Genomic DNA, 26,639 nt, shown 5'->3' with positions numbered 1-26,639 from the left:
ATGTGTAAAAGATGGCTTTAAAAGAGGCTCTTAAGTGAGTCTTTTTTCTCCAAAATAAACAATTGTGTTTGAGCAGTGTTACAGTGTTGAGTGACTCCATAGTGTTAGTAATGTTGTGTATATATATATATATATATATATATATATATTATATATATATATATATATATATATATATATGATAATATTTATATAATATTTAAAAAGTTATTTTATGTGGTTAAACCATTTATTTAAAAAAAAAAACTAACTAATTTTATGTGATTAACCATTAATTTAGAACTATATATTTGTGGAATGAATGACAGTGAAAAACACTTGAAGTATATAATACAACCATTATTTTATATTGATTAACCATTATTAAAAGTATTTATTTATAGAGTGACAATAAAAAAACATCAAATACAAATAAATATAATACAAAAATGTAATAAAACGTTGTAAAAACGTTGTAGAAATACCATGGAAGGCAATTCTGTAAAAATCAGACACAAATCCTGTTCGATAGCTACAACTCCTCAGACTTTGACCCGTTATATTACATTTACTGTCTACATTTTGCTTAGATTATTATTATTATTATTATTATTATTATTATTATTATTATTATTATTATTATTATTATTATTATTATTATATAGTAAATCAGTACAGCCCCAATTAAACATCTATATCTACTTCGGGACCTCGGAATGCATGCTTTGATGTACTGTTATGCATACCTTAGTTCATTCAATTATTGCTTCCATCAACCCAAGCCCATCTCTTATAAACATTCACTGTGGTATGCCATGTTAAACTGCTACTAATAACAACGTGCAGTAGCATAATGAAAGCGCGGTAAGCACAGAGAAGGTAAAAAAAAGTAAATGCACAGTAAACCATAGGGAAAGCACCTTGCAAAATTACTATATCAGGGCAGTCGTTCATAATAAGCCTCACCGGGTCACCTTGTTAAACAAACACAATCAATGAAATGTGATCAATTTTTTTTAGAAAAACTATTATTTACATCAAGTATTCCCCTTGTAATGCATCTCTAAAGAAACCCAACAGAAAGCACGATGAAGAGGTCTGTTGGTTAATAGGCTACTATATTGTATTTTCCAGTCATTTTTCTGATTAGGTCAACAGGACTTGCTAGTTATAAAAAATGTGAGAAATTGAACGCTGGACTCGAATGTAATTAATTACACAAGCACAAAAAGGGCTCACATTGCCTCTTGTCTAGACGAGACTCGTATCCTTATCCGGGAACAAAAGAGAAAGAAAAATGTATACTCTCTTGGGGATAAATAATACACCCCCCCACCCCCCCCCCACCCCCCCCCCCACCCCCCCCCCCCCCCCCCCCCCCCCCCCCCCCCCCCCCCCCCCCACACCCCAAAAAAAAAAATAAAAAAAACACAAAATAAAAAATGATTTCAGAAACAACAAAAACATCACTGGTAGCCTAATTCAAGCTGCATGATGCTTTGAAATGTCCACCCATTCTGGTTCCTGTTCTAGTTGTATTTATATGGCTCATGTCTCACAGTTAACTTGTATTTTACCTTCATGGATTCTTACGGTGCATGGAAGTCCTGAGCTTGGGGATGAGTCGGAATTTCTTCTTGGTGATATTTTCAACATAGAGTCATCCACGTTTCGTCTTTCAAATGCAGTCCCTCTAATATGGTGCATGGAAGTGTACTTCATTTTTAATTTCTAGAACATAGGCATTTAGTTCATAAAAAAGAGAGGATCCCTCTTTGCTCTCTTTGGTCAGCTTAAGAGCCGGTTATAATATAAATTCCTTGATTAAATCAATATACAGTCCAAGCGCGTATATTTTATTCTAACCTATATAGCCTATATTTTGTTATATTTCGTATTGTAATATAGAGAATCTCGTGGAAGCCGTGCTCTTACACATCATGTATTTGTCTCCCCTTATGGTCCTTTTCTAACTCTCCTCAGCGATTTTTTTAAGCTACTGTTTATTTAAATGTGAATGTTTTCCATTAAAACGTTCAGTTCAATACGTCAAGGATAACTGTATGAAGGTGGATCTCTACAGTTTATCATATCCATAGAACTTTTTTAATTTCTGAAGGTATTTAATTTATAAATAACCAAAACAGTGGATCCCCATGTCTGTTTGTTTTAGAAAATAATAATAATAATAAAAAACTGTCCAAAAATGGATTTGTCATAACTTGCGTATATCCTATAGTATTGAATGTTGTTGGCTTATCGATTTCAGTAACCCGTTGTGGGTGTTGAAAAAGTAAAACGTGCACTTAACTACATGCCGTGCTGACACTATACGGTGATGTGGTTATACCAAGAGAGAAACATGTTGTGCTATACAGACAGGCACTATAACTGCCCAGTTTAGAAAGAAAGCCAATCATGCTGTCTAACATTTTCTAATCTCTATTTTTTGTCCATGACGAATTATTGTATAAATGAGTAGTCAATTAGTAGTTATTTTTCTGTTGCTGTCATTATTGGTAGCATATCGAGTAGATGTTCTCTGATTAACCGATTGGTTTAATTGAAAACAAATATGCCACTGTGATTTGTAAAGCAGGTAATAATACAAAACGGTTTAATAATTTACGTTTATTATTATTATTATTATATTATTATTATTATTATTATTATTATTATTATTATTAGTTTTGATTATTCAATACGCCGCCGTAATAAGTCACAGCTATATTTTATCAGAGCATGTATACAGAACTGTGGAATAGGTGGTATTTCCGTGTGTTTTGAAATGCGCTAATAGAACCGAGCTTTATGGGTTCATCAAATAGAACTCTCGACCACTCGTCACATTACATACCCCCAGATTTGTGCTGTTTAATGAAAGTGATCTGTGTGTTGTTTTAACTATTTTCTTTATTAGCCTGCATTTAACGTAGCATAAGCATGTTTTGTTTATTAGTTACCACTAACATAATGTATAATAGACTGAAGTTAAATTGTGCCATTAATCCAACATCGATGTATTTCTATTTTTTGCTTTTTTTTAAAAGAAAAATTCTTGAGTATTTGCGAATTCGATGTTTTTTTTGTCTCTATTGTGAAAAAAAGACTTTTGAAATTACCATGCATATTATTATTATTATTATTATTATTATTATTATTATTATTATTATTATTATTATTATTATAATAATAATAATAATAATAATAATAATAATAATAATAATATAATAATAATGTAGACTATTATGTATTAGTATCATTATACGGATTCCGCACTTTGATAGCCAAAAATCAGTGTCCTGCTCGAGCTCTGCGACCCTTGCATGCGTGCAGTAAGTATAATCGAAAGCGGGTCGCCTTTTTCTATTTTTCTATCCAAATGACAAGGGGAACAGGGCGTCAAGGCTGGGGTGCGACGGTGTGCGGCATGAAACAGGTTAACCCCAGTGAAATAATCTGCCCCAGATAGCACCAAATAACAGCTCATATCGATGTAACTACCAAGTCTTATTCTGAAGCCCTACCCAGTGAGTTGGAGGGAAATCAGGAATATCGTGGTGTTGGCACGAATTCAATTGCCAATGCACAGGCAGCCTATCGTGCGCTTGAACAGACTGAAAAGAATATTCTGATTTGAGCGAAACAGGCGTGTAAACAGTAGCCTTGTATCCCTGTCCCTTTTAATTTACAGACTTGTCGCATGCAAATAAGATGTGAGATGTTATATTGACTAATGGCAAGAACATGTAGATATATGTATAGATCACTAGATAAACAGAGATAAACTCCCGCTAATAGTATTTTAGTAGGAAATATGGCCGATTTTCTAGAATTAATCGGTTATTATATATATATATATATATATATATATATATATATATATATATATATATATATATATATATATATATATATATACACACCATTTAGGAAAACTGTCATTACACGTTTTTTTCATGTCAACCGATAACAATAGTCTTTCTTTGTTAATCAATATACAATTGACTTGAGAAATCCATGTTTTCTCATATTAATCTTTTCAATGACGTAATGCAGGTTATCTGTGACGGCGGAGTGTTGGATTAGGGTTAGATAACTATTTTAGTTTTTTAGCTTCCTGGAATACAGGCTGAGGGCTGCGCCTGCGTCTGTCAGGCTTTGTGGAAGGCAGTGACTTAGAATTGATAGCGCCGATTGGCTGGTGGCTGATATGGATCGCAGGGGTACTGACATTAACGAGAGCGTAACTGTGACTTGCTGTCCAATCTGCGTTGAGGGTTTAGACCAGCATCACGGCGAGTCAGAAAAGCTACTACCACCACCACAACCAGAAATGCTGCTCCAGTTCCAGTCATCAAATCACTTGAGTATTTGCTAAAAAGTAACATTCCAAACTTTGTCTTTAGTAGTTCGAGTTTGTTGAAGTAACTGCATAAACAAACGAACTGCAGAGCATTTTTATTCCCGAATAATACAGGCATACAGAAATCATACTTTTTTTTTTTTGTTTGTTTTTGACATTTGTTCATCTGTTTCTTATAAAAACCATGGAGTACTCTTCCTCCCCGAAGCCACAGCTTTCATCCAGGGCCAATGCGTTTTCAATTGCCGCGCTCATGTCAAGTGGGAAAACGAAGGATAAGGAAACCGAGGAGAACACCATTAAACCTCTGGGTACGTACAGCCTGCTTAACTTTCTAAAATAACGACTTTTACTTACAGCACAGTAAAAGAGAACCTGTACAGGCAGTAATATCGCTGTTCTGCATGCAGCACAGACACCACTTTGTGTTTTCGAACAGAAAACAGGAATGACACAATACAATTGAGTTTAGTCTGTATTAAATAACAGTGTATGACAAAACTACTTTTTCTGTAACAATATCTACAGTAGCCCAAGCTATACAAAATATTGTGTTCTTCTAAGTGTCGTTTACTTGTACATCTAGATAAACTATCTTCAAGGTTATGAGTTTTAACTATTTATGTACTTATTTTAAAAAAATACAACATTCTACAATAGTGTTTGAGAAATTGTTTAATGTTATGCTTCAGTGATTATTATTATTATTATTATTATTATTATTATTATTATTATTATTATTATTATTATTATTATTTATTATTATTATATTAATTTATCTATGTTGAAGACGTGTAATTTACCTGACAAGATTGTATACGGTTTTGAAATTTGTAGGCCTGTATTTTTGCAGGTTTCTCATAATAAAGGAATTTAAAAGTGTCAATTTCGAAATTGTTTGTATTTTTCATTTTATTATTGTTAAAGATATAAATGAATGGTTTACGTTTCTCAATAAACAATTTTCAAGATGTATTTTAGCATAGTACAATAAATGCAATAACAATGTGTAGTTTTCTATCCAAAATTGGAGCCAACGTAATTAAAAAAGACAACAAGGTCGCTGAAATTTAACAGCACTAAAGTGAACCAATCGAAAAGAACTGTACAACGTATTTGATATTTGGATGTAGTTTAAGTTGTAAAATGTAAGCAACTAAGACGAAATAAATAAAACGAATTATTATTATTATTATTATTATTATTATTATTATTATTATTATTATTATTATTATTATTATTATTATTATTAATCGGGTTTAATATGCAAATATATATTCTTTTTAAAAGCTCGGGTGCCACCTATAATTAGTTAAACAATTGAACAGCTTTTTATTATTTTATAATGCAGTGGAAACTTTAACCCATTAAGTACCAAATTAATATTTATTTGAAAAAAAAAAATCAGAACACAAGCTGTATTTATGTAATTGCATACATTACATTTAGACTTAACTTTTGCGCTACAAAATTAGTGTAAGTTATCAACGATATAGTTAAATAGAAAATGAAATTAACAGATTGATGTCAGATAAAATGCTCCACAAAATGACAAAATAGAACTGTAAGACTGTACTCAAAATAAAATACGTTTACAGTATGAAAACAATATGATTTTCACATAGTCTTACCCTGCCTGCACTAATTGTGCGTCGAATATCGCTGTAATTATTATTTTATTTTATTTCTATTCTTATTCAGAACAATTTGTAGAGAAGTCCTCTTGTGGTCAACCGCTGAGCGACCTGTCTGCTTTGGACCCGCACGGTGACTTCAGCGGAAACCAGCCTGTATGCACAGAGCCCCTCATCCCCACCACCCCGAGCGTGCCCAGCGAGGAGATGGCCAAGATCTCTTGCAGCCTCGAAACCAAGGAGCTGTGGGACAAATTTCATGAGCTTGGCACTGAGATGATCATCACCAAATCCGGAAGGTGAACAGAACTTTCTATAATAACATCACTTAGCTACATATCTACCCTGTAGAATACGTACAAAACAATACACAACAATACAAAACAAAGTCTAATAAAGCATAATTGCTGGCAATTGTAATGTGCACGCCATCGCAAATATATATGTTGTTGTATATAGCTTATAATAAACAACGGTCGCTGGTAAATCTACTCAAAATAAAAGCAACAGTCAGACAAAGGAGTATTCTAGAGTTTACTTATTTTATTTTTGTTGAATTCTCTTAGGCCTTTAACAATTAACACCATGATCGATAGATGTCTACGGTTGACCTGGATGCACGTTTACAGCTTATCCTATTGAGACCTAAACATTTTGATTTAAAAAAAAAAAAAAAAAAAAAGGAGGCAATTAATTGTTAGTTTTAGAAGCTACAAGAAACCTTATGTTCCAAAGAAACAGATAGTCAGTCAAAACTGACCATAAGAATTATGACTGACGCTGCTAAACTGTTCCTAAAAATAGCAAGACAAGGCATGCTGGTTTATTTATTTTAAAAAAGTAAAATATGTAGAGATACTGTATTTCAATGATCCTATAATCTAAACGTACAACAAATTGAAAGGCGGGAATATTTTAAGAATAATGCTGTGAGATCGTCGAAATCAAACAACAATAACATAACATGACGCCATATGTTTATTTTTTTTATTTTGTATTATTATATTATTATTATTATTATTATTATTATTATTATTATTATTATTATTATTATTATTATTATTCATAAACTTCCAATATGGAAACGTGTCTAAAATCGGAAGGACAGTGCTACATTAGATTAAATGTATTCGACCTATTCGGTTTAACTAATTAATTACCCCAGTTTAAAACTGAATGTTAGGCTACGAAATCCTTACAGTATCATACGGATGACAGGCAAATGATAGTTTCTTGAATACCAAACTGTTAAATGCATACATCGGTTTCAGATACACTCATTATATGTTTGGCCATGGTACAATATACTATTTGTTCTCCATTACATTTTCATATCGTTTACCTTATCTCTAAACATAATTCCAAAAATAAGACATGAACATAAAGCAAATAACATGTCGGCTTTGATTATGCTTTTATACACAAACAACGCTCTTCATGAACTATGGTCAATAACAAAATAGAACTAGGTGTAACAACAGCATATTTTTAAAGATGCAATACGTGCAGGCTATTTGTGTTGTATTAAACGCACTCGCTTGTGCAATCGGTTCACCAAAGTGTGCCGTGCCATGTTACGGTTTCTTTTACGCGTTGTCCATTCAAATGACACAATTTTGACCTGTGCACTTGCTTTCACAGTTTCTCCCTAAGCAATCGAATATTGTCCTGTAAATTAATATTCTGATTGAGCTAGCCTATGCACATGTTTAAGATGTTCCGAAGCGATTTGTAGTTATTCAAAAAAAAAAAAAAGAAAATGCCATACAATTGTAAAACACCAAAACCAAATTAGCATGACAAACCTATATATAAAAAAAATAATAATAAAAAAAATGCAACGCGAATGCCAAGGAATTGAGACATATTTTTCATGATTTAGTTAGGCGTCCGAAACACTGTTTTTAACTATTTCACTACTTATTTTTAATGTAAAGATCAATTTACTTGTTTACTGTTCTAATGGTTTTCCAAACTTGAAACACAAATCACGTAACGGATGTCACATTATGAATCTTTGATCTACCGCCCATGTTTTATCTATACAAAGGAGAATGTTCCCCACCATACGGGTGTCTTTCTCTGGAGTGGACACGGATGCTAAGTACATTGTTTTGATGGATATCGTTCCGGTGGACAACAAGAGGTACCGATACGCCTACCACAGGTCATCCTGGCTCGTGGCAGGGAAAGCGGATCCCCCTCTGCCTGCAAGGTGTGTGTGTGTGTGTGTGTGTGTGTGTGTGTGTGTCTTTAAATGACGTAATATCATTGGTGTCATAGGGTCGTTGAATGCCGTCTTGTAGACTATAGCCTATACCGTTATGTTTTGTGAAGCATAGATAAGTGGTAATGTGATCATTCAGAAAGGAATCTTTTGTGTACATCATATTTCAGGCCTGAAGAATTAACGTGCCTCGAATTTATATGTCCAAAGTTTGTCCCATCTCAGGGGTAACTATGACACAGCCTATTGGTACAACCTATTCATTTTGTATAGGCCTAAATAAAAACAAAACTGGACTAAATATGTAATATGAACATAATTCATATAATTCATATTAGTATATAATTCATATTAGTACAGGATTTTGAAACAAACTATTGAAAATGTATATTTTCTTAATTGATAACATGTAAGTAAGTTTTCTTAAAGGAAAAGAAAACTAGAATGGTGTTTACACAGCAAATCACGTCAAAGTGTGCTGCTCACCAGGATGCACAGTAGGGGTCACAAATTGCAAGTATCTGGCACTTTATCATTATATATTTCTAATTCCTGTGACTGGAGGTGAGACGTGTGCTTTGTGATTGCAAATACATTACATTTTGCTGTGGAAGGAAGGTACTGTTTTTTAATTTGCCGCCATGGTTGTTTTGACCGCCTGTAAACCGGATTAACCCATAGTCTAATAAGGCTCTAGCCTTCGGCCCTCATATTTTGTAGGCCCATTTTAAATCCCTCCTTTCCATATTGAAGTAACACCTGAGCGACGGTAGCATGGCCGTCAGAATTTTTTTGTCTCATTAGATATTGACGACATTATCAACACGAACTGTAGCATCCTCGTGGTCAGTTAGCAAACTACTCACTTAGTCTTCAGCTTTCACTAGTTGAACTCCGTCTCCGTGGCAACGACCCATTTTTCAAACCGTTTCAATCTTGAGTCTGCCTGCGTTTTTATTTCATTTATTTTAGCGACCACATTGGCTTGCTTCATTGTTATGTAGGGCGATTTATTTATAGTTTATTGTATAGATGTTTTATTTAACTGTATTTGTAATCATAATGTAGCGAAACAGGCTAATGCAAGGAGGCGCATTACACAGGGCGTGAACCCGGGATCTTTCGCACTAAAGCATAGCGTCTATACCGCTAAAGCTTTGTTTGTTTGAAGAAATTAGTGTAAGGAGTGATTTATGTTTGATGAATTTACCTTGAGTCAAATAAATTTGTAAATTTTACATAGGTAAATAAATAAATAAACTATGTTATCGATTTTATTTTTTCTTAGTGGCCTGCAAGTATTTGTATCATGCACATTGTATAGATCTAGTGCGGTTCATGCAGCTTGAATGCTTAAGAAATGTATTACATGTAGGCCTTACTTTTGAGGTTTAGTGCAACACTAATTAATTGACTTATATCGAAACGTTAACTGAAGGAGCTAGTAGCTGAATAACATTTTTTTTTCCTCCTGGTGACATATTTTGGATTGGTCTAAGACACTGAACGAGGATAAAGACACATCTGTGGTTAAACAAGAGTTTTGAGAATTAATATGGGATGTGCTTGGCGATATCTGACAATTCAGATGACCTACCATCACACAAAACAAGGTCACGATGACATCTTAAAAGGAAACCGTCTTGGTTGAGTAGGCATATGATCGTTACATCGTTTTTTATCATTTTTTATTTTGTTTATTATTGTAGGATATATGTGCACCCTGATTCCCCATTTACCGGTGAGCAGCTACTGAAACAGATGGTATCTTTTGAAAAAGTCAAACTGACAAACAACGAGTTGGACCAGCATGGGCATGTGAGTTATAAAAGCATGTTTGTGTTTGTATTTGTTTATTCGTTGGTTAAGAAACGCAGGGCCAGATTAATCTATATGCAAATTACGCTTTAGCATAGGACGCCCAGCAGAATTAGTGCCCCTGCGAGGTCGACGTTTTTGGGACATTTTACAAAAACTGCATGTGGGCCGGCCGGGACCACATACAAAGAAAGAGAAGCGCACAGAAACTTGATTTCAGTTCATTTTTTTGTATTTTATGAAGACTAGGCATTCCTTCTCGGTTACAGCATACCTGCTCTGTCTCTCACGCAAGCAGCTTCCTGCTAATGTACAAGGATAATAAAAATAAGGATCAGACAGACTCCCATAATTCCTAGCGAGTTTACCCATAATTCAATGCGTTTTTTGTTACATATTTGTTTATTACTCCAATGAGACAATATTTTAATTTAGATTTAATTGAAAAACTTAACCTACGTACTATATTAATCCAGTAAAGGCACTGTAGTTATGCTGTAATGAAAATACAACATAAAGATTATTAAATATGAGGTTTTTTAAGTATTTTGCATTGACTATCGAACTTTGCTGAACAGGCCTAGCAATTGTGCAGAAACTCGTTACCACGCTGTTCCCAAATGCAAGGTTTTATCAGCATCAGCTTGAGCTTTCCGCTGTACCAATTAGAGTGTGGTCAGCTGATATGAAAGTACTAGAGAACTCTTGTCTATTATTTAGCATTGTATTATTATTATTATTATTATTATTATTATTATTATTATTATTATTATTATTATTATTATTATTATTAGCAACAGCAGTCTGATTACTTTATACAAGGCTATTACAAGATAAATGATATACAAACAATATGAATGTAAATAAATGTTAGGGGCTGCCATGTTATTGTAAATGCAATTTTCAATGTTTTAACATCCAACCAGTTAGTTCAGATTAGTCACAGAGAAATCCTCATTTTGTTGGACATACGGAACGCCTTTGCTGTAAAAGCTGATGCAAAACTTAAAGAAAAAAATATTTTAGTAATATAATCAAATGAACAATTAAGAATGGCAGTAAATATATCAATCTGGTAGACATTATAACCTACAAAGTCCTAGTCCTACATCAGACCTACATAAAATGTATGAATCAGGCTCCATTTGTGTATTCATTTATTTCAGTTTTAGGGCTAATTTGAGACAGGACAGGTTTTTAAATGTGCACAGTATGCCTCTTTACATTTTAGAAACTTACATACTTTACCTACAGACTGCTAATTACAACACCGTTTCATACACGATTGTGAATAGGGTCCCCAAAATATGGGTTAGCATAGAGCCTCCTCGTCCTTTTATCAGGCCCTGAAGAAACGTTCCAATATTTTAATTCGAAAATGTTAAAATAAATGATTTTAACAAAATGTAATGTGAGAAACATTAAGAACATTTCTGTAGGCCTACACTCGTTTCTGGACTGGTAAATAAATGGCCTTTTAAAATCTTGTTAAAGCTGTGTTTGGGAAAGTAGTGTAGGTTTTAGCACCCTCAGTTTTACTTTTTGCAACAGAAAAACATAATAATAATATAATAAAAATACAACAGCACTAATAATAATAATAATAATAATAATAAATAATAATAATAATAATAATAATAATAATAATGTGACATTAAAGGGCTGTGTAAATAACGTCAGTTTAAGAAAACAGTAAACCAATTGCGGTTATATTTGTTTGTTTTTTTCAAAGGAAATAAGCTAAAATATGTAATGGTTTCATTGATGACAGTGGCTAACATAAATTGAAAATCATACTGAACAAATACCATTGGAGGATTAGCCATATGTGTGAAAGCCCAGTACCGCTATTGCCCCTTTGCTTTTGTTTCATGCTGACTGTTAAAAGGCATAAACTGCTAAGCTGCTTTTTTCAGCCTGCTACAATATTTACTGTATCCATTATTCACATGATAGTTTTAATTGACATGACATGCAGCTGCTTAATTCTTTTAATGCATTTAATTACATTAAATAGAATGTGTTATTAGGCTAAAGCGTGCTGCCTAATTGGCAATTGCATTATTCCTTATGACTTTCTTCCCCGTTGTTTGGCAAGCTGGAAGGCTTGTCATTCTCTCTCTGTCAATGGATCAGCTGCAGCTGAAACAATGGCTGGAGGGAATGGACCGATTAGTGTTACATTACTAATACACAGTACTGTACCTGTTGAATGCCAGTTCAAAGCACCCTGTAGCATTCAAGAGGCGAGTTTTTCTTACTGAACTCGTTGTGTTAATTATATCGATGGCTTAACTGAAAAAAAAGCAAATGCTTTTACCTATTGAAAAAAAAAAATGAACTGAAAACTGAGGTTAAAAATATCTAAACAACCAACTCTGGAATGTTGTTTTGAGAGCTCCTGCATTCATCCTAGTTGTTTTTAGCTAGTTCAGTTTAGTTTTACAAGTTAAAAAAAAAAGAAGAAAAGTGCATATTTAGCACAGTTGTAATGCTTTGTGAACACGACCCTATTTTATTAAGTTTAGTATAAAGTAACACCTTTTTGTGAAATCTTTCACAACACAGGTTAAATGTATTATATAACACCAGAGGGATAACAGATGGTTAAAGATATGTAAATTGTAGAGCACATTTTCAGTAGCATGTTACAACTGACTCTTTTTATACTTTTCGCTTGAAATAACCACATCTGTTGACACAAACACAATTTTTTATGCCCCCTGACTGACATGACTTATCAGGAGGACTGGGTCTTATTAAAGAAAGCTGGGCCCACTCATTAATCTCAGCTGTCACAAGAAAGCTATCAGAGACAGCTGATTCCTGGTTGCATTGTACATTTTATTGAAATTGTCAGGCAAGTCAAAACATGACTGCTAGACCAGTGGCATCAGAGGGTTTAGGTTTGACATGTTTTCTCTGGAAAACTGTTAAGGTTAGGTGGCGTAGAACCAATATCATGCTTATTTTATTGTGTTGTATTGCATTGTAACAATCCTTTATCGGTTCTCTCTCTGCAGATTATTTTAAACTCAATGCACAAATACCAGCCCCGGGTTCACATCATAAAAAAGAAAGATCACACAGCATCCCTGCTCAACCTCAAATCCGAAGAATTCAGGACCTTTATCTTTACTGAGACTGTGTTCACAGCAGTCACAGCCTACCAAAACCAGCTTGTAAGTCTTGCCATCTAACATTAAAGCTCAAAGGACATTTGAAATGTATGCATTAACCAGCAGTCATTAACAAATGCAATTTTCATGGAAGACTTCTAAATAAACTTGTTTTGTTTAAGGTTATGTACACTTGTTTATGTTGCAGACCTAAGGCAAAGGCTTGTAGTTGAAACATATATATATATATAGTATATATATATATATATATATATATATATATATATATATATATATATATATATATATATTATATATTGTTTAATCCAAATTTGATTTTGCAACTAAAAGTAATTTTTTCCCAGATCCTTAAAAAAATAAAAATAACATTTTTATTTTGTCACCTAGTGTGGATCACCCTATCATACATATATATATATATAATATATATATATATATATATATATATATATATATATATATATATATATATATATGCTTTACTTCAGACATTTACTGGTAAATCTCAAGAATAACCAGTTGCCTTTGGCTAATGACGAATGTCATTCTGAAATAAACATGACAGCGCTTTACTTCGACATGTACCAGTAAATAGGGCTTTTTGTTTTTCGTCTCCTGGGTGCTGTATCCAACAAGTGGTTCATGCTGGCACCATATATATATCAGAATTCATTCACCACTGTATTTTATAATGCTACTGTTCACTTGTTGGGTACTTGTTGGGTACAGCCACAAGGGCTTTCTGGTTAATTTCTGTTTATTAGTGTCACTAATTGCTTTTTTTTTTGTAAGTTGTTGATCCACCTGTTTTTGCTGTACGTTGCAGATAACCAAGCTGAAAATTGACAGCAACCCCTTTGCAAAAGGATTCAGGGACTCCTCCAGACTCACTGACATAGAGAGGTACTGGGAATTACTGGGTTTTCTTCCTCCAGATAAGATAAAGTGACTGTAAAGGCCATCATTACTGTAACAGATGCAGAGGTCCTACTTTGGACATAGCTTTGTTGATCATTAGCACTTCTGTCCTGACAGCTGATTCAGTCCTCATTGACAATGTACAGCGTTATTTAGAAAGACAACTAATGTCCAAGTCAACAACCCTTGCTTTTTGACACCATGACATGGTGAACAAATGTAATCTTTTGTTTACCCCAAATTATAAAAACACTGCTGTTTTGCATTTTTCCTGTTTATTTAAACTGCAGATTATCATATTAGTAAATGCTGTGTTGCAAGGTAACAAAGAAAATCACATGCAAAAATATGTCACCATGCTACTTTGGTAGATGAATAGCAATGCATAGGTAGTCATTGTTGAAGCATGGGAATAGCATAAAAGGGTGTGAAATGATTATGGTAATGTGTTAAAATCCCATTACCACTGTGGATTTAGATTACAATGGGATGTTATTCCCATTGTAAACACAATGGTTTCATGAGACTTATGGGAATTATAACAAGCATGTATCTTTATTTATTGTCTTTGTTTATTTCTTTCCAACTAGCAAATTGTTGGAATTAAAATACTACATTCTATTAATATCACTGACAATACAACCACCTAAACCTGATTTAATATCGAAAGATCCTGGAGTATTTATTTATTTATTATTCCCCCAGAGCAAAAAATTCCTACTTTGAACTTTACAGTGCTTACACCCAAAAGTGTGTGTGTGTGTGTGTGTGTGTGTGTGTTTTGGGGGGGGGGGGGGGGGGGGCAGCTTCTGTAGCTGGTGCATGCATGAGGATTATTCTTTCTGAAATAATAAAATATGTTATAAACAAATATAACAAAACATTGCATCCCTTGTATGTCTAATTAAAAGATCCGAAGACATTCCTGCGGCAGTGATTCAAAACAATACATTGTTGGCACACTGTGTTCATGAGTGATGCTTCTGAGTCATGGAATTACGAAGCCATGTCTTTAGTCTTCGAAGAGCACTGAAGCTCTGCTCAGATCGGAGCCTGGATCCAGGATCAGATCCCTTTAGTATAACCAGCCCCTGCTCAACGCTATGAGTACTACAGCAAGTGTGGCGTAATGCAGATTTAATGAGAATTCACCTTGAAATAGATTTACGTTGTGATTTCCCCACAATTTAAATACTTAAGATAAATACTGTTAAAATGAAACTGTATTGGTATAAGAAAAGGGTGTTTTTAAAATTTTCAGCTCCCATCCACTTCAAATATGCAGATGTAGCTTGAAACTCAAACCACAGTGTATTGACGATAATGTAAATAACACCAGGCTCCAGACAATTCAAACTTTAAATGTGTTCCTGTTTACAGGTAAGAACTCAACTTTACTATGATGAATACAATAATGTTCATTATGGTAATTGTTTATTTATTAGTTTAAAAGTGTTTAGTAAAATGTGGCCAAGTTTTTGGAACATTGATAAATAGCGATGCGAGAATCTGTGCAATGTATTTCAACATGCAAAATAATTTAGAATCAGTAAATGTTGAGATTAATTTGGTATAAAATAAAATTATAGGTACTGTATTCAGGTTTTATTGATGTGTATATTTATTTGCACAAGACACACATGTCATTCTGTTGTTTTAAGTTTACTGTTTCAATTGAAAATGAAAAATTAAACTGTAAGTAGACAGACACCTCAGTGTGATAACATTAGTAAATAACACGAGCTATGACAATTACAAATTAAACCATTTTCCTGTGTTTTGGTTACAGCAGTGTAGTGCATCCTCCTCTATCTTTGTCCATCTGTTGGCCATTCTCCCCCAGCATTGCTGTGATCTCAGGCTATATACAAATTTGTCAGATGGGGTCTTTAAACTACAGGCCACGTATGTTCAGTTCTCATTGGTCAGTTTCTCTAGTTAAGGTGTGTGGAGCTCCAGGATAGGATCAACATTACGGATCAGTGGAGTCTGATCCAGATCCTCATAGTAAAACACCATCTCATGATCCTGCTCCAGTGATCCCGGATCCAATCCCATTTTCTTCCCTATACTGACTACTGATTCTACCCATTGTGAAATAAAAGTTTTAGTACTCCTGCAATGTGAGGGGGACATTACCCATCGTTGATAAAGTGAGGGGGACAGTCCCCTGTGAAAATCACGCCTGTGCTTACACCTACTACACATTTCGCAGTTAAAAAATCTTCAGGTTTGAAAACATTGTTTCATCCAAGGCCTGTCATCTCTCTGTTAATATTTGTTCTCTGCCATTTAAATTCAATTTTGTAATTGTGCTAGAGTTTGTCTCCTACTTTACTCCAAATTACTTAACTGACATGATCTAAGCTCCTCCCAGGTCTTAATCATTTCATCAGTCTTAATCATTTAATGATACCTAAAAATCCGAGAGCACTTGAAATTCACAGGACCGGATTTATGCATCCTTGTTCTAACATGACTCCACTTTAGGAAAATCCTAGCAATGCCACTGTTTGATGCACCTCTGTCAGCTTAGATGGAAGCCTTTAGGACATACTTAATACTAGCCTAAAGCCTGGTCTTTATGCAATAATCATTTCAATGACAGCGGGGATCAATAATACCTACCAACACTGACACTTATTAATGGGAGGGAGTTTGTGAATTAATAGTCTCTTCAACAACCCCCCCCCCCCCCCCCCCCCCCCCCCCCCCCCCCCAAAAAAAATAATAAATAAATAAAAACCAAAACAAAACAACAACAACAACCACCCATGCTGGGGTAGGAATTAAATCTGATCAATGGATCTTTAGAGACTTGAAGAAATGGTATTAGTCTGGAGTCAGTTACTGCACTAAAACAAAATGTAATTCAATTGATTGCTGTAACTGATTGAAAACAGCCCATATCAGCTGCCCACCGAGGCTGTTTCTGAAAAGATCCAAGATAAAAACACCCATATTTATATTGTACGCTGACAGAAATTGCACTTTCCTAACCTAATAACTAGAGTGATGTGAATATATAGCTTTTATAATATAAAACATTGTTCCCCGGGATTTGAAAGAGCACTGTTTCAAAGCCTAATCCATGGGTAATGCATTTAGAGAACTGAAGCACACTCTGTTTATGTGTCTGTGTATTACAAAGACCAGTCCACTGTGTCTGTGTACAAAGACCATAGGTGATTATATTATATATATATAGATATATATTCAATATTATATATATATATATATATATATTAATATAGGCCATATATATATTGCATTTATATAGCGATTTTTATACAAAAGTATTGCAAAGCACTGTACAGTACATAGCAGAAAAAAAGAACAAACCACAATACATTTATATAGCATGTCACACATACAACTGCCACAGTCAGACCATTTAAATAACAGTATACACATAATAATACAAAAGCAGCAATTTTAAACTTACATTAAAACCCACTAAGATAAGAAAGCCATTTTATAAAAGTGCATTTTTAGTCTTGACTTGAAAACTGTAACAGTCCCAGCTTCCCTGACAAACAAAGGCAGAGTATTCCATGATTTAGGAGCTTAAGGAAAAGCACTACCTCCCGTGTTGCTTTTGTTGGCCCTAGGAATAACCAGCAGCCCCACACCCTGTGATCTCAGAGTGAGGTTTGGAAGATACATGATCAGTAACTGCTGCACATAACTAGGTGCTGATTCATTTAGGGCCTTGTAAGTTAACAGGAAAATCTTAATACCAATTCTGTACTGCACAGGGAGCCAATTGAAAGAGGCCAAAACAGGGGTAATATATTCACTTTTCCTGGTTTTAGTCAGAATTCTAGCGGCAGTGTTCTGAACAAGCTGCAAGCGGGATACCACACATTTTGGGACATCAGAAAAAAGTGCATTACAATTATCAATTCTAGATGAAACAAAGGCATGCATTAGTCTGTCAGCATCAAATACGGAAATAATCGGTCTAAGTTCGGCTATATTTCTCAAATGGTAAAAAGATACTTTAGTAACTTCCCTAATAGTATTTAACAATATGAGAAACTGCAAAGCAAAAAAAGAATGTTGGACAAGGATCAAACATATATAGTACACATGTACACATATATGAATAAAATATGAATATAAAATATGAATAAAATTAGCTGCATCAGTGGGCTATGGTGATGCATTGGTAAAATAACCATTCGAGACAAGTAATTTGACATGGAGAAAATATTTACATACGAAATCCTCAAAGTGGTCTGTTCAGACAGGTGATCGTTCTATGAAAGTGGCCAGTAATACAGGTCCAACTGTATGTCATTAAATTTACTGCTAGTAAGTATGTCAGTGGTTCAAAGAGATTTATTTGTATTTGTTTTTTGTTTCTGTTGTAGGGAAAGTGTTGAGAGTTTGATCCACAAGCACTCTTACGCGCGATCGCCAATCCGGACCTACACGGGGGAGGATGACGGTCTAGTAGATGAGAGCCACACAATGCACAGCAGAGGTAAGAAACATTAAAAACACAGCAAAGCAACTGCATACATTCCGCTCACAATATAAAGCAACCGTGTAAACCTGTATGCCACAGTAAATATCATTTCATAATGGATATGCTGATAGCTGCAATTCCTACAAGATAACTTCCAGTTAAAAACTGTGATTGAGATTATATATTATATGATGTAATAATATTGATTTGATTGAAATTGACAAACATTTGATAAAGACTTCTTTCTGACAGTTTCACTTTAGCACTCATGTCCCCTCTCAGGCTCGGCTTTCACGGCATCAGATAACCTGTCCCTGAGCTCCTGGGTGACGACAGCCACTGGTTTCTCTGGGTTCCAGCACCCCCAGTCCCTGTCAGCCATTGGCACCAGCACAGCATCCATTAGCAACGCCCTCCCTCATCCCATCCAGGGCTCGCTGCCCCCCTACAGCCGTCTGGGCATGCCCCTTACCCCGTCGGCCTTGGCCAGCTCCATGCAGGGAAGCGGACCCACCTTCCCCTCTTTCCACATGCCCAGGTACCATCATTACTTTCAACAAGGGCCTTATGCTGCGATCCAGGGACTGCGCCACACCTCCACAGTGATGACACCTTTTGTATGACTGCCTCGAGGGAACACCGATTCTTGTTGTAAATACGCTGTTTAAATGATCAATGAAAAGGTAATAAAGCAAAGAAAAAAAATGGACCCAGATGAATTGGGACAAGCCTCATGAAGAAGAATAACAAGTGCATTTTCAGTCAAGGGATTGTATCAATGTAAAATGCCCCTCCCAATGATGTGCCATAGAAGAAGCATGCTGTTCTCGCGTGTGGAGAACAGAAGAAGCTGTTCCCACAGCCCACTGGAAAGGTTGTGTGTCTTCACCCTGGAAAGCTCTTTGCTGTTCATCAGCTCATTTCAAGGACTTTTTTTGTCAGGCTCTTCTGTGTGTACGGCTAGAAAAAAGCTATAGATTAAGTGCTCATTTCATTTGGAGCGGAAGGATGACCTGCACCAAGACTACCATAGTCAGTAAACAGCTCATTAAAGACAGACATGAAGTGTTATTATACAGAGCCTACCTGTAATCTGAATTGAAGGATTTAAACACAACGGGAAGGTCACTGGAAACATTTGCAAAGCTTTGTCCTGAGGGGAACAAAAAAAGAAGTTAGATAACATTATATAATTAAAAATGTTTTTTTTTTTTTTTGTTTGCTGCAGGAGATTTCTATATAGGTAATTTTGTTAAAAATAAAATGCACTACAGAGCATATGCAGAATTATCAGGTATCAGCCCAGTATAATGAGAATCATGTTCAAGCCTAATGACTGAAGTACAAATGTATGTTCACATGTAAATCATTTGCATTTCTGCTTATGTTAGTATTTTAAATTGAGGCTTTTTTTGTTCTTTCTATTTTGTATGATGTGGAACTCTCACAAAGGTAACAGTCACTTGTACCAGATTTATATTTCATTGTAACATTGTTATGCTCAGGACAGGTTTGCAGTATGCACGTCACTGTCAGTCACTATTTTAAGTACAATTTCAGATGTTCCTAAACTGGAGTCCTGTTAATCTTTTATTGGTGGAGCTCCAGCAATAACTGAAAATGTCAAAAACATCAACACTTTGCTCTGGACATTTCCAGAGAATAAAAAAACACACACCTAAGACTTTGTTGTTAAGTGCATGTCCATTTTATATACTGAGATTAACAGACCCAAAATACACAAACTTCTGTTATGATATTGAAGGCATATGTTTTACCCAGCAAATCAAGACATTTCATGTAAGGTTAGATGTACATATTTGGGAGCTAGGCAACAGAGGCCACCTTGCATCAGAGGTCTTGTATAACAAATAGGCAGACAGTGCAGTGAGGTTTGTTTGTGCACGGGCCATTTTCATAATCTTATCCTAGGCATGAAGCAGGATATGAATCCTCTACAAATATAGTATATGAACCCTTCCCCACCTACACATTTTGTAATGTTGGCATTCTACCAATAATTCCTAGTAAAAAAGATACGCTTTTTTCAGATATTGAAAAGAATACTTCAGTCTAAATGTCTGAATGCCAGGCTAATACGTTTCATTAGTGATGCTCGGAATCTCAGATCTCTTAAACTAACAATCAGGGCAGTGAGGACTCTTTACTGTATCAGACTCAGGTGGCCACTTTTGTAATGTAATATATATATATATATATATATATATATATATATATATATATATATATATATATATATATATATAGAAAAAGTATTCTCTTTGATGTGTAAAGTAACCACATTTCATGTTTACGTGAAAGTTAATAAAATACTTTATATACATTAATTACCCCCCCCCCCCCCCCCCCCCCCCCCCCCCCCCCCCCCCCCCCCCCCCCCCCCCCCCACAACACGTAAAAAAACTAAAAGTATATTGACAATTTTTACCACCATGCTGATTATACTTGGCAAACTGCTTTTCACAAGGGATGTTCTGCACAAATTTCTTCTCTGTAGTTTCTGACTTTTATTGTGCCGCATTACAAGTATTTCATTTCAAGGAAATACATATTTTTTCTGCTTTTAAAACACAGGATAGATAGAAACACTTTGATTCTCCAAACCAAAGCATTGTTTCATGCAGATTAATGTTATACCTCTCAACTGGAATGTACAGTACCACTGTTGCACCAGGTTTGTGCATGAGCGCATTCACTGTGTTTAGATATACAGTATGAGGAGTATGACAAGCCAAATTATCATTTAGAGATATATAAATATTTTAAGATATCTCTAAATCATTTTCAGATATCTAAAAATATTTAAAGATATTTCTAAATCAGTTTAAGATATCAACAATAGATAGTTTTCCAGATATCTTAAAATAGACAAATAATATCTCTATCTCAAATTAATTTAAAGATATATGTAAATCAATTAGAGATATTTAAAAACATCTCAAATTGATTTATAGATATCTTTAAATAATATGCAGATATCTGTAAACCATGGGGATTTTGCTGGCACGGTAAACCAAACTGTTATTTAGAGCTAGCTTTAAATGAACAGGATTTACATTTACAGTTATCTCCAAATTACTACTTGTGAAAATGCTTTATGTTTTGTCACACTTCCTGTCCATTTAGAGACATCTATAAATAAAAAGGAAGTTATTTAGAGATATCTTAAAACGATTTCGAGACAGTGGCACTGGAACAATTTTTAAAGTAGAGGTGCTGAAAGCCATTGAACAAAACTGTGACCCCTGTATAAGATGGAAGCCATACAAAGCCAGGGGGTGCTTCCACACCCCTAGTCCCAGCGCCCCTTTTTAGAGAGTGCATTTTAAGATATCTCTAAATAACAATTTAGTGTTCCATGCTTTCAAAATCCACGTTTACAGATATCTACATATTATTTAAAGATATCTGTAAATTAATTTGAGATATCTTTATTTCATTTTTAGATATCTCTAAATGATTTACAGCTATCTTTAAATTAAATTTAGATATCTTAGAAACAGCACAATACAGATCAAAAAAAGATATCAGTAATTAAATTTCTTAATGTTTTACAGATATCTTAAAATGCATTTTAAGATATCTCTAAATGATCATTTGGCTTGCCATAGATGAGTATCATGTATTCTGTACAATATATTTAGAATTATGAGATTGTTTTTTTTTTTTTTTTTAAGTGCAATATATTTATTTCTGCTCTAAATTGATAAACGCATTGTTATGTAATATTTGAAGCATTAAACGGATAAATGTTATTTGTAAGCAACAAAAGTATATCACAAAAATGTAATACAAATATATATGTGTTCTGTTGAAAACCTGCGTGTATTGTCTTCAATGACCTGGAGAGAGGTACAGTGGTCTTAATTTTTTCAATTTATTTTTGTTGCCTTTTCAGTGACTTGATTAGAGAGCTCTCGCCATAAATATATAGTTATACATAAAGGTTGTAACATTGTAATGTGTTAAATAGATGATCTTAGTAAAGACAGGACTGGATTTTCTTCATGTGTGAATTCAGTGCATCAGTTGAATGCTAGTATATCAGTCATTTTATCTCAAGGATTTGCCTTTGATATTGAATTTTAAAATACATAAATCTGAAATGGTGTAATGTTGTGCAACCTTCAAAAAAACAACTGTGGTCTCTTTACAAAACAAAAAACACACTGTCTCTATTTTGCCACACAGTGTCCCCTTTTGGTCTCATTGGGAAGACATCATTTTCAGCAGGGTTTATGGAGGGAGGTTTGAAATACAGATGTACAGGGTACCTGCCTTGGCTCCTCTGAGGATTATTTTACCTACATCGGCTTAAGAAAATTTTTCAATCAGAAATGTAGCAAACACACATATAAATAGATTGATCATGAAGTTACAATGTAACTTTTTTTTAAACATATGTGCAAGTGATTGGCATACTGACATCCCTTCACACTAAACACTACAAAAAAGCTTGTTTTTACACAAGCAGCTTTCTATCTTTGCCCCACCTGCAGGAGTCTGAATGTGTAACACACACACATAGAGACAAAAAGACATGCTTTAAACCCCTCAGAGGATGACATAAAAATGCACAACAGTAATTGAAAATGACCTATGTAACACCTTCACTTAGCTACAATTATTTTTCATTGAAAAAATATATATTGGTAAGGCCTGATAAAGCTGCAGGCACCAAGATAAGTAGCAGAATCCCAAATTAATTTCAAGAATAAAGAAGATTTTGGCTATGAAAATCACAACATTTGGAAGAATAAGTTTCCAGTGTCCAAGATTGCAGAGATGCTGGCTGATGTGGTAATCTTAGCCCTTACAATGAGTAATGACTGAAATTAGATTTGCACATGAAAACCTTGGGGCTTTTGTGAGAGTTACTTTGAAGTTTCAATTGCCACATGAAGCATTTGTAAACTTAAAGTTAGCCAACGTTTCGACCATATGTATTTCCATAACATTTTATTCCAATGTAAATCCTAAAATAACTATTTCAGATTTTGCTACAACTTTATTTGTAAACACTAAATATATATATTCTACAGCAGTGGTCTTTGTGGATCTTTCAAGCCAGGCCTTTTTGTGTTGTTTAATTGAACCCAGGGTTTAATTGAATCTAGAACCATTGCCGTAGAGCCTCACAAGCCTATGTTAAAAATACCGTAATTCTACTTCAGAGACAACTGTTTTTTTTTTTATCCCCATTTCCTATTAGAAATGTTTATTTTTACCCCTGCGCTTCCATTTATGGCCTGACTGGCTGCTATCTTGTTTGAAGACACTATATGATTTTGAAACCTTTCAACTCTGTTGTATATATCTTTTAGAAATACATTATGCCAATTAGATTTTTTTGTTACAAAAACAGCACTGATTGCAAGGTTATAGGCAGCACCACAGTTTAGATCAGCAGAAATGCAATGACCTGTGCCAGGTTACAGGACGTCTCTGATTTTCACAGATCACCCAAGTGACCCGCATTTCACGAATAAGACCCACAAACTGGCATTAAAAACGTCATATCTGCAACAGTCGTCGTACAACCCGCTAAATAAAACTTAGATGTAAGGTTCGATTTATGGTCAATCTTGGCTGCAGTTATCAGTTTCAGATTGTATGTACACTCCATTTGATGGGTTCTTAAACCTAGTTGCAGATGATCTCATTTTAAATTAAACAATGTTGGTGTTTTCTTTTTCTTTTTCAAAACATTTTTTAATAATTTCGGTCAGATTAATCATTGTCCAAAATGTTCTCCCCCCCCACCCCTGGCTCACCAGTACAGTAGTATAAACCAGCATTCCACTTGATGAAATTTGGGACCTGTGGTTCACTTCCTCCCTATTCCTTTCTGCACTTTTGAACTGCAAGTTTACACACTGTGGGTCCAAAGGAGAGCCTGCACCTGCCAAGTCCTGGATATCACTTAATTTGCCAGCACCGGTTTCAACATTGAGGTCTTGGCATCACTTATGTTCATTTATATAAGTAGCACGGTCCAGTGTATTACTGAAAAAGACTTCATCTTCGTTTGGCAGCAAGGTTTAGTTTCACCAGAGTGTTAAATTGTTTTCAAATTCCAAGGGAATATTTTTTTTCTTCACATTTATCTATCAGAGGTTTTTGGAATTTGTTTTAGCTATCGATAGTTCTAGGGACTCCTGATGAAAGGGACCAAAAGCCCCCTAGTTCCTGATCAGTCCACACTACATGAAAAAGCACAACTGAGGCTTGCAGCCTGAAGTGTCTTTGAGTTCCTGTAACAAAGTGCCCGCCCCTGTGTATTTTATCTGTTATGTGTTGCGTGTGGTGTGTTTTAATGTTGGTGTATAGACATTGGTACACGGGATATAAACGGGTCTGTGTAACACGAGTGTTTAAAAATGTATATGTGTATTTAGGCACGAGGATTGCACAGCACTTCACGTGCAAGTAAAATGTAGTAATATGTGAGCACGGGGAATTGCACTTTATTAATTCACGTGCTGGGATTCAAGTGAATAATTAATTGGTAATTGAATCCCAGCACAATAGTATATATAGATGCACGTTGTCACATACTCGCGGTTGGGTGTTCGGTGAGCGGAGAACGGGATTGGAGACGGAGGAAATAAGTATAGTAGTAGTAATAATAATAATAATAACAGAAAGTATCTGCTCGCCGTGTTTGTCAGTGTCTGTCCGTGCACCGTTTTGTTAAGTTTAGTCTGTTTTTGTTTGTCTATTTATTTTGGCGTAGAGTGCCGTGTCCTGTGTTTTCATGTTTGTTTAAACCTTTTATTTTGTAATAAACCGGCGCCAACAGGCGTCTTCATCATTTCATTTCACATCATCGTCTTTGTATATTTCATTCCTTCCTGGTTCTGACGCCGCCCACTTGGCCGTCTTTGTGACAGTTCCACATAATATATTCCACAAGCATTACCCTCTCTACCTGAACCTAGTCCACTGTAACACTACAGTGAGCCTTTCAACAACGTAAAGAGCAGGTGAGAGGCATTTCAGCTTTACTTCAGACATATTATAAATGGCACACAGGAATAGTCTCATTTGGGCTTTTAAAGATTATTAATATTTGTAACACATCTGGTTGCAATTACAAATTTTAAATACATACTTGCCTTTATATGTTCTAGATTTCCACATGTTCTGGCTGTTGTGCTGCTTTGGATATGTGGGGATCAATTTCAAGACCGCAGTGTTGCAGGGGGACAGGCTAATGGTTACAATCTGGTGTACCTGCTGGACTTGGAGGGAACACATGTTTGAGAGCTATTTTGAGGCCACAGGGGACCTTGACATTTTAAAAAGTCCACAGGATGTGATGGCTACAACAAAAAATCATACATTGCTCTTTAACCTGGGGAGCAGAGTTCTGTTTTTTTGTGTGTGTATTCATCCAATTCTTGTGTGATCTATGGGACTGGGATTCATCACACCACCTCTGATTTCTAGTACTGATTTTTTAGTTGTCCGAATTACATACAGTTTGAGCTGCCATACTGTACATCAATGCTCATGTGATTTCACTAACAGTACTATTTGTATTTAGTGGTTTAAAAAGACCTGAACATTAAAATACAGACCACTATATTTAACTATTAGAAGGACTATATATATAAGCAGCTTTGTCATGTTTTGGGTGTATAAATGCCAATGTATAACTTCTTTCTTACTTTCAATTTTCTCAAACTGATGCTGCAATTACCAGTATGGGTAATTACAGCATCAGTTTGAGAAAACTGAAAGAAAGTAGAAGAGGGTAATTATTCCACTGAAAAAAAGCACTTTGTTTTAAATAATGTCATATTAATCCTAGCAAAAAAAGTTGCTGTCCCTTGCAATTATTATTATATTATATAATAATTATGGAACTCATTGCGGGGAAGAATAGTGAAAGTAAGTGAGCAGACTTTCTGTGAAGTTAAGAATTGGGTTTTTTAAGTACCTTAGCAGCTTAAATAATACTCAAAAATGTATATATTTGTTCCATTTTAAAACCTTTTTTTATTGCTTTAATCATAATTGATTACAAAAGCCTTTTTTTATTCCCAGTGAACTTTAA

General features: G+C 34.8%; 1 protein-coding gene across 2 annotated transcripts; it reads left to right on the top strand.

Annotated features, from left to right (window-relative positions):
* The first annotated feature begins 4,230 nt into the window (after positions 1-4,230).
* Positions 4,231-20,813, top strand: LOC121314726 (T-box transcription factor TBX20). Of its 2 annotated transcripts, none has more exons than XM_041248316.1 (8): positions 4,231-4,656; positions 6,047-6,278; positions 8,030-8,194; positions 9,916-10,024; positions 13,048-13,206; positions 13,991-14,067; positions 18,459-18,571; positions 18,839-20,813. In XM_041248316.1, the coding sequence occupies exons 1-8, from the start codon at positions 4,530-4,532 to the stop codon at positions 19,177-19,179; spliced, it is 1,323 nt and encodes a 440-aa protein (XP_041104250.1). In that variant the 5' UTR covers positions 4,231-4,529; the 3' UTR covers positions 19,180-20,813. The 2 variants fall into 2 exon arrangements, with proteins under 2 accessions (XP_041104250.1, XP_041104249.1); XM_041248315.1 differs by having other exon boundaries at positions 18,456-18,571.
* Positions 20,814-26,639: the final 5,826 nt, after the last annotated feature.

This window comes from Polyodon spathula, chromosome 4 (genome assembly GCF_017654505.1).
Source record: "Polyodon spathula isolate WHYD16114869_AA chromosome 4, ASM1765450v1, whole genome shotgun sequence".
NCBI classification, from domain to species: domain Eukaryota; kingdom Metazoa; phylum Chordata; class Actinopteri; order Acipenseriformes; family Polyodontidae; genus Polyodon; species Polyodon spathula.
This window is presented reverse-complemented; position numbering and strand designations above follow the sequence as displayed.